Source organism: Hydra vulgaris, chromosome 01, assembly GCF_038396675.1.
Source record: "Hydra vulgaris chromosome 01, alternate assembly HydraT2T_AEP".
Classification (NCBI taxonomy): domain Eukaryota; kingdom Metazoa; phylum Cnidaria; class Hydrozoa; order Anthoathecata; family Hydridae; genus Hydra; species Hydra vulgaris.
This window is the reverse complement of record NC_088920.1, coordinates 56,666,650-56,677,003: the sequence shown is the minus strand read 5'-3', so window position 1 is coordinate 56,677,003 and position 10,354 is coordinate 56,666,650. Positions and strand designations below refer to the sequence as shown.

Here is a 10,354-nt window from a genome sequence, read left to right as displayed (position 1 = left end):
TCCCCGAAAAAATAGTTTTTATGACTTAGAACGTTTTTGTATACATCGATTCAAATAGTCTATTTAGAAAGATAGCTTAAAAACAGCGGACAGGATTGCACGCGATGTTAGAAGGTGTAATTAAAATTTGTTCGCGAATTAATTTTTAATTAATACGGAACAAATGTGGACATATTTGGTACTGTGGTTTATCCTCCTCCGGCTAATTGCCATATAGAGGCCACATTACCAAGGACCGCAAAGACAATTTCGGCTCCAAAAGGAGCGTCATAACCCGCTCTACGGACCAAGAGTAAAGTGATTTTAGGAAGAACGAAGATATGTTAGAGTGAAAGATAGAAGTAGTCAATTTAGAAAGATAGCATAAAGACAGCGGACAGGATTGCACGCGGTGTTAGAAGGTGCAATTAAAATTTGTTCGCGAATTATTTATTATTTATACGGAACATGTGGACATTTATGTGGACATATTTAGCACACTTTTGGGCAATTATTAAACTTTTCTTAAACGTGGATTTATTTATTCAAAATTGGCTACTGGATTGCTTGTGGGTTCGTTTTCAAAAAAATAAAATAACTTTTTTTAATTCGCGCTTTTTTCTTTTTTTTAATCCGAGCGCTAATTTTGAGAATAATTTTTATTCTTTTAAAATAACGTCATGAAAACAGAAGGTTTCTTTAATTATTTGCATTTTTTTTTCATTCAATATTCAAAAAAAATTATTATTTATTATTATTTTATTTAAAATTTTCAGGGTTATACGCTCGTTTTAAAGAAAAAGAAGTAAATATAAAACAAATTATACAACTTCATTGTTCACTTTTTTTTATTTTGAATTAATTTTTATTGTGACATTTTTTCATTACTATTTACTCCATTTTAGTAATCATCAGTTAATCGTTTGAAAATAAATTTTGATTCTTTAAATAAAAAAATTAGAATTAAAGTTTGTTTAAACCAACTTACCAAATACAATAATACAAAAAATGAAACTATACAAATAAAAATATTTATATTAAAATTATATAAATTTTAACATTTTTGAACAAAAGTTAATTGTCTCAACAAGTCAGCAATGGTCGAACTTTGAACAGTTGATTTCATATTTAAAACCCTTTCTAAACATCCATAAAAAAATCTCAATTCGTTCGGATATTCAACTGCAAATACATAAAAAGCCATAAACAAATTCTCCAAAGCCTCTATAAAACAGTTGCAACAAGGCAAAGTAATAACAGTGTTGTCAGCTTTGATAAAATATTGACCAGATACATAGAGTAGCATTGGTTGTTTTACTCCTCTGTCTTCTAATGTTTTTAACGCACTGCCAATTGTATCATCCTGCAAAGAGACAATTTTAACTGAAATTTTATGCTAAGACACAAATCTAAATCTTATTCAAAGCAATTTTTATTCTCTGTGAGCTTTCTTTCAACAGACTCATGCACTCCGTTATTAGAAGTTTCGGTTATTCTTGTTTCCTGTGGAGGTTTGAATAACCGGCAGTCTACAATATATATATATATATATATATATATATATATATATATATATATATATATATATATATATATATATATATATATATATATATATATATCTATATATATATCTATATATCTATATATCTATATATCTATATATCTATATATCTATCTATATATATATATATATATATATCTATATATATATATATATATATATATATATATATATATATATATATATATATATATATATATATATATATATATATATATATTATATATATATATATATATATATATATATATATATATATATATATATATATATGTATATATATACATATAAAATATATATATATTTATAATAAAAATATATGTATATATAAAATATATATAAATATACCTTAAAGTCAAAAAACAGATTTTCCATGACAACGCTTGGATGCAAACGAGCTTTTTTTACTGCTTTTTGTGGCGGTGTTGGGAGCAGCCAAACAAGACACTCTACAACAACTATACTTTTTTTGTCTAAATAATAATTTGTTATAATTTACAAAAAAATAACAAATAAAAAAAATATTCTTAAAATAAAAAAGCAAAGAGCTAATAAAATATTGAAAAAAAAAAAAAAAAAAATCAAAAAGCAAATACAGCTGAATCTTAACAAATACTTAAAATATACCTTCATCCAACTCATTTGTTAAACAGACATTAGGGGAATCAGTAATGATTTTGATCGGGCATGTTCTAGTATTCCTAGTTTATATCCCTGCCACTGAACATGCAGTCGCATCTCAACAGAATTTATACTTTGGAATTCTTTAAGAATCTGAAAATATTTAATATAGTAAAACTTAAAATGTTTTGTTTTATTAAATTTTTTTATTAGTTTATCTAAAAGTCATAGCCTTTGTAAATAAAATAAATTATATAACATAATAGGCACAAAAAACAAACCATACTGTTTCAGGCATGTCAAGGAATCGTGGATACTGACAAACAATTTCTGTGATTGATGGAGATGTTGTATTAATCCATGCACGCTGATGGTCTCTCGTCACCTCCATAAGTTGATTAAGTTCTAACTTGTTTTGAACATTTGGTCTTTGTTCACGGAGTAACCGAATAGAACTTTTAACATCATCATTGTTGACAAGACTTATTCTAGTTGAAGGAATAAAAAAAGAAAGAAAAAAAAATTTATTAACTGTTTAAAGTAAAATAAGCTTATTATTAAAGTAAAATATTTACTTTATGCTTGGTGATGAATGTTTCCATAGTGTTGCTATGTCTTTACAATTTGACCGTCTGCTTCGAACAAAGTGTTCTAGCTTTCTAGTAAATAATTTTCTATCAAAGAAGTGATAAATTTATTTAACTTCGAATCCATGCCTGAAGTAACCTTCTCTCTGCTATTCTAAATCCTAGTTGAACAAGATCATCTTCTGTGGCTAATAAGAATGAACTTAAAGTAAATTCAGATTCTAAATAAAATATTATATCATCAAAATACCTTTAAATTATTTTTATTGATTAAGACAAACTTTCAAAAAAAATAATTAAAATAGAACTGAAAATTAAGCATACCGATTAAACTTTGTTGTACTTCACTAGGAAGAATCAACAAATCCAGTATAGATTCCAATGTGCTGATAAGACTCATTATTTGAACAAAATATTAACTAAAATCTAAAATATGATCTTGTCACATTAACATAGGCATGCTGAAAAAGGTTAGAACTTGTAAAGTCGTCAACCAAGAACCAAGAGGCTGTATCCACATTTTGTGTTTTTCCAGTTTTTTATCACTAAATGTCAACAATCCATGGGCTTTGTCAACTACTGCATGTGTGTCAACTAAATTTAGTCACAAGAATAATAAAATTTTATGAAATATTCAAATAATTAGTGAATCTTTCTGGAAGAAGGTTTTTACAAATTAAAACTTGAAACTCAATTTACTGGGAAAAACAAAAAAATGAACATACAGCCTCTTTATTCTCAGCTGACAAAGTGTCTCCAAAAAAATTACCTGATAGTTTGAGTAAAACTTATCAACTAAAAAATCTAATAGTAAATAAATAAACACAGAATTACATTAAAAAAATTTAAAATGTAGATTTTAAGAGTCATATTAAACAACTGCAGGGTGTATTCTATTTTCATAATATATTATGTATTACATAAGAAAACATTAAAAAATGTGATAAGGCATTCTAATGAAGAACTACTTAACAAAGAATGACAGTGAAGTGGGTGATAATCAAGTAAATTATTAAGTTTCAAAATCTCATAAACAAGCTGAGAAGGATATATAACTTCATAAGAATGAAGGTGATAAGTAAAATTTTCTGTTTTTACTATTTCTAGAATTAAATGCCACTCGTCAATATTCTTCCCATCACACATCGCACTTTGATTGTGATTTGCACATGAAATAAAACAAAAAATTCTTCCGAATATCGGTAACCCAGTATCCATATATACACTGACAACAATAAAATGACCTTGTTTGTATACAACACTTGCAACATATAATGTCTTTGAAACAGCAACTTCTTCGCATGAGTTAAAACACAGTGAATTCTGTATGGCATTAAGATAAGGAAGTGAATAAGTAGGTACAATCATGTGCTTAACCACGGTTACAACGTTGCGGATATGTTTATTAGATAGTTGAGTTTCCAAAGCCTGCTTCTGATGTCTGTTCGCTAGAGTGTAACAAATGTTTGTAAAATTACATTCAATGTGTGCACATCTCTTAAAAAATGAATTTTTGAGTTCATACCGCATACAACTCATGCCAACAAGTGGACCAGATTTCATAATGATAGTTGGCAGATGTACAAGAAAATGATGCTAAGGACGCAACCTAACTTCTTCGCTACAATATAACTTACTAAACATAGATAGATGATCAGAAATAACATGTTTCATATAAACAGACATTTCATGGGTAAAGTTTGGTGCAAATATCAAATTGACTAAATGGGACAAGTGAAGCAGAAATTTCCAGGGTTTATTTTTGGGAGGAACAGTTTTTCCTACTGCTAGTGGCAAATACTTAAGCAGAGCCCAGCACTGTACTGCTTTCATTGATGGTGCAAGTACATGACCTGGTTCATATATTTTTAAAATTTGTACAGGCTTATGATTCTTTTCAACAGTTATTTTACCCCAAAATAAACACATAGCTTTATTTATTTCAGATAAGGTTAGACACTTGTCAAGCACACATAAACCATGAAAAATACAACCTAACTCAACAAGTACAACACCCTCCAATAAAGTATGCATAATATCCAGACACCAGTTATCAGTAACATGAAAGCCTTTTATTTTATTAAGTGGACATTCAGTCTTAACACCTCTAAAATGGATTTTTAATTTAGCTGTATTGCTTTCATTGCTCAATCTACTTGCTTTCAAGTTAGCAAGATCTGTTTTGTAGCTATCAACAGTACGCTTCTCAAACTGGCTGAAAAAGATTCAATAAACCCAAATAAACTATTGAGAGCCAAATTATCACAATTAACTTGCCAAAGACTTGCATAAATTGTATGATTTCCTAAAACTGGAAATATTCCATTTAATCCAAGAGTGCTTAACTCCTTTATTTCAGATACAAATTTTTCTAAAATTGGTCTATATCCATAAATTGCAATATCATGAGTATAGCCCATTGCTAACAAATGAACATTACCAAAACATGAGTTGAATACTGGTGAAAGGTTTTTGATAGTGTAATAAAAAGCACCAATGTTATGTAGAGAACCTTGACTTCTAAGTGGATTTGTTACACCTAAGCCATCATAAAACAATTGGAGCATAATTGAAGTTTTAGAGACATCACTAAAAAGGTAATGCTCCCTAAAACGACTTCCATCATAAAAGTCACTTAACACCCCAGGTCTGCATTTATTAAGCAAGAAAGCTTCTACATAACTGTTGTTCTAAAATAAAGTAAATAATGTTTTTCCACAGAAACATATTAAATTGATCATACACAAAATCAGTTCTCCCACAATGAGATTCTAATCGTAACATATAGTAAATAACCTCAGGTTGAATCATCAAAGGATGTCCTGCAAAATATGAATCAATATGATAACATGTTGACAGAAAATCAAGTGAACTTTTGCATAATTCTAATTTGCATTCCATGTTCCTTGAAACTTGGTCAATAATTGCACAATCAACACCAGCTAATAACAAACTGCTATTAAGTTCTCCTTTAAAATAACCTGAAAATGACCTTGTCATATTGTTATATGATTGGATAATTGTAGGAATGATACCATAAGGTATATTGCTATTAGCACGAAGTTAAGTGATGCTCCTTCGGTTTTAACATCAATTAAAAAATCTAAAGAGTTCACAGATGTCACTGAATTCAGACTACTAGTAGAACCATCTATTACGTGGTTTGCGCAAAGTGCAGAGCTGACTGTAGAGTTACACAAAATATCTACTTGGGTTTCACCTTCAAATAAAACTACTTCACGATTGACGTCAGTGTTTTTTGGGTGATAAGAAATCATCTGATTTCCTATCACCAAAAAAACACTCGAAGAAAATTAAACAAAACAGTAAAAGAACTTTTACAATTTTCTTGGCGACAATGTATTGGTATACACAATTGTCCGTTGTCTTTATGTCGCTGCAAATGAACCCTTAACTGAGCTATAGTACTAAAACTTGTATTACAAAGATAGCATGCATACATTCTGAAAAATGCCTAGTCAATACAATCAAAATTTATATTTATGAATTCACTACTATAGATAGAATATAAATATAGATTCTAATGTGCGTTTTAATAATATGCTTCGAATGCTTGATAAAATCTTCTCTACACGGAGCGATTATTTTAATTACGCATGCACGTGTTGCGCTTTTTTTCCCCACAAAACTGTGCAAATTGTGCAAATTGTGCAAAGATTTAGTAGGAATTCATATTTTTTCAGAATCACAAATCCACAGAACTGTGCAAATTACGGCCTCTACATTTAGTGTGGAAATTCAAGTCCACAATTTCCGCGAGTGTGTAACATAACCTATCCGTCACAGGATTCGTCTGCTTTCCCTTTTAAAACATTTTAAACTAAGCCATTTTATTTTTTGCAATTTTAAAACAATTATCGCTGTGATAGCTTGTGCCAATACAATGAGTAACACTCTTCCACTGCCTTTCATAGATAAAGGAAAAACTATTAGATGTGGTTGTAGCAAAGAAAACATATATTTTTGAGTTGTCTGCACACACTTCCAATTGGCTTCAGCCTTGCGATAGAACAGTATTTGGTCCACTTAAGAAGGTTTACAGTTAACCATGTGAAAACTTGATCATTAATTTTCCTGGAACACTAGTTTCCAGAGTAACTTTTTGTGGATTGATTAAAAAGGCTTACATAACTAATTTATTATACATAGTAGAAAACTATCAAAATAGTGAGAGCCTGTTGAACAACTTAGGTCGCCTACCACCACTATATAATTACCATAATGATATATGTCACACTTGCCTCAAAAATAAAGGATCCGTGAATCAAACCCCACCTCTTGGCAAGAGGTGGGGTTTGATTCAATATTCATCATCATTAACTAAATTTGTTTCAAGTAATATAAATACTCCAGATGGTCCCATGAGCAAAAAAGAGATATGTGGTTCAAGTAGCTATCAAAGTTTTCCATTTGAAAACTATTCTTTTTCAAGAAGATTCAGATTCTGACGTTTTAAGTTATCCAATGTAAATCAATAAAAAAAGGAAAACTACATTGAAACAAAAGTACATCTAAAGAAGCAATTGATGACAAACATGAACAAGTTAAAAAAAATTACTCCGAGAAGAAAAGAAAAAAGAAAACATTAAGTTAATAAATAAAATATTGCTAAACAATTTTAAAACTAAAAGCGAAAGATTTTAAAAATTCTTTTTAAATTATTATTTGTTTGTATATATTGTTATTTTATACATTTATAAGATAACATCTAAGTTGTTCAGTTATATCTTTTATGATTTGAATACTTTATTAAAGCTCATAACTTATATACAAACTTGATTATCTTCTTATAATATTTAACTTCTTACCTAAAAGAATTAGGTAAGAAGTGGTCAGAATTAAGTTCAAGTGGCCAGAAATAGGTCTTTTAGCTAACATTTAAAAAATACTTAGGGGCAGTGATATCATAGAGCATGAACGGTACGGAACGCATAATCGTCGTCCATAAATTACGTTACGCATTAGGGAGGGGAGCAATTTTATGACAACTTTTTAATAGGGTGTGGGGTGGGGTCACTGATTTTGTGACGCAACATTTTTTTTTTTAACTTTGGATCTAGAGAAAACTTCCTTTTAATTAAAAAAGATTATGACTAAACTAAAACGCTCAGTTGATTTTAAAACCAACTGCGCCTAAATCTTACTTAGTCAGTGTGTACACTCCGTTACACCCTGTTAATGGACTGTTACAGCTGTAAGCGCAATGCGCTTCGCCTACGGCTATAACAGTCTATGTGCAGTGCACGTTCTACGCTTTGACTTTATGTGGTCCAAGTGCAGAACTTTATTTAGTTGGTGCATATGAGTGTACAGCAACAAAAAAAAAACATTTGTGTTAAAAACTAATCTAACTAACACGCTAACATTGATAGATCGGAGAAAAAATTTTTTATAAAATAATATTTTTGAAAGTGTAAATCGGAATTGAGATTTTAAAATTGGGATCATGTTTAGGATAGCGATGTTAATTTATACAATTTTACATGGAACTAATGGGGTAAAAAAAAAACAGACTGAAAAGTACCTGCTTCTACAAGGGAGTGCTGCTACAAAGGAGTGCTACTACATCCATTATCTTATAGCCTTGCTGCTACAAGGAAGTGTTGTTACATTGAATGATGATTAGGCATAGAGCAGCAATCTTTTTTCTTTTATTATTTCAATTAAAATTTCTGTTTAAAAACTCTACATTAACGAGAGCGCAACAAGCAAAAAAATAAATAATTATTTATATTAGCAAAAAAATAGTTATTTTAAAGCGCTAAACTGTACTTTTACCTAAAATTACATTGCATTTGTTGAGAGTTTTGTAAATTTTTACTAAGGTTTACCCATAGTTCTTCATTGCCCTGTATGACAATTGTTTTTTGATTTAATTTACACAATCTGCGTCACATGTCTTAAATAAATGAAGTAAAAAATAAATTCCGGCAATCCGGTCTGAAATATTATAATTGCGGCCGGAAGCGAATTCCAAAAAACTGATGCTCGAGGAAAAAAACTGGACAAATAAGAATTTTTGGAGCACTTAAGAACAGTCACAGTAAAAGGATGAGACTTATTAGAATGACAAGTAACACTAGAATGAATTTTAGTAAATGGCACAAGAGACGCTAGCTCTTTAGAGCAGAAAAGAGAGAAGCAACATTACGAGCAGGTCCAGCTATGTTTAAAATGCATTTTTGAACTTTACCTAAAAGAGAATGGGCATCATTGGAAGATCCGCCCAAGATATGGCAACAGTGTTCCATACAAGAACGGATTTGAGATTTATAGAAATAAAGAATAGAATCCGGAGAAAGAAAGTGGCGAGCACAATAAAGTGATGCAACTTAAGCAGATGCTAATTTTGCAATCGATTTGATATATGGTTTCCAAGAAAGATCGGAAGTAAGAGTTAATCCTAGAAGGTGAAGAGTAGACATAAATATTGGAAGATCTAGATTATTGCGATAACGATTTGCTGAAGAAAATGAGTTTTATCTGAGTTAAAGTTCACCAGCGACTGTGAGCCCCATGCTGTATCAAAGAAGTTCTGGCTTCTTATCAAGACAAGAGTATCAATACTAAGTTTTTACTAAATAAATCTTAGAATTAAAAATAAATAAATATTAGTAACTACTTAATTATAGTTTAAGTGCCCTCATAAAAAGTTAAATAACTTACGTTTTTATTAAATTGATTGATGAGTTACGTTCGTAAACGCGTTTATATGCGTAAGCTGCGTATTAAATGCGTAAGTTGCGTATTAAATGTGTTTATTTGCAAAATTGCATTACGTTTATGTAAGTAAAGTAAACGTAAGTAAACGAAAAAAGTTCCGTCAAATACGTATGAGTTTGCGTATAAGTTTTTATATTGGAACACAAAACGCATTTTTTTTTTTTTTGCGGTACTATGTAAGCAACGTGAGGAATAATAAGTGGGTTTCAAAAGTTCAAATAATTTCTAAACGCTGCGTTCAATGTTTTCATAAATTCTGATGATGATAAAGTAATCGTAGCTAAAAATATTGATGATGATAAAGTAATCGTAGCTAAAAATATTTTTAGCAACAAAACTTTCATGATCTTCTTTTACATACCAAGTTAATTTTGTTAAATTGTTATATTACAATATATGATTTCAAACTTAAAAAATTATTAAAATGAATTTTAAACTTATTAAATGACGGTTACGAGTCATTGGAAAATGCTACTCGACCAGTAACAAACGGTCGGATACCTGTCATCAGCCTCAATGCGTTTTTTAATTGACCGTCAGTAACTTGACGTAACATAAACTTTTGTTACTTAATTTGTCTACGGAGGCCAATATGGAAAAGTTGTTTTATTTATTTGTATATTGTAGTATTGATAATTTCTAATTATCCAATAATTAAGTTATTAATTTGTGTGTTTTTCATTCAATTAAAACAAATAAAAAACATAAAAAAATTTAACAGAAAATAAATGGCCATAAAAAACTTTGTTTTGAAAAAAATCTTTGGGCTTTTTATTATTGAAAAAAAATAACACAAAATACATCAATAAATTTCGTAAGTTTTTTGATAATCTGTTAAATTAGACAATTTTTCAGAGTA

At 29.4% G+C, this 10,354-nt stretch overlaps 1 protein-coding gene and 1 long non-coding RNA gene across 3 annotated transcripts; both read right to left on the bottom strand.

Annotated features, from left to right (window-relative positions):
• Positions 1-942: 942 nt before the first annotated feature.
• Positions 943-4,216, bottom strand: LOC136075460 (uncharacterized). 2 transcript variants are annotated; one of them, XR_010635959.1, is made up of 6 exons: positions 3,076-4,216; positions 2,740-2,972; positions 2,451-2,652; positions 2,171-2,317; positions 1,892-2,016; positions 943-1,342 (listed from the first exon to the last, which is right to left on the bottom strand). It is a non-coding gene; the product is annotated as an uncharacterized LOC136075460 (long non-coding RNA). The 2 variants fall into 2 exon arrangements; XR_010635960.1 differs by having other exon boundaries at positions 2,740-2,939; positions 3,076-3,347.
• Positions 4,217-4,347: 131 nt separating this feature from the next.
• LOC136074568 (uncharacterized) lies at positions 4,348-5,751 on the bottom strand. The gene is made up of 3 exons (XM_065786901.1): positions 5,548-5,751; positions 5,029-5,441; positions 4,348-4,966 (listed from the first exon to the last, which is right to left on the bottom strand). The coding sequence occupies exons 1-3, from the start codon at positions 5,749-5,751 to the stop codon at positions 4,348-4,350; spliced, it is 1,236 nt and encodes a 411-aa protein (XP_065642973.1).
• Positions 5,752-10,354: the final 4,603 nt, after the last annotated feature.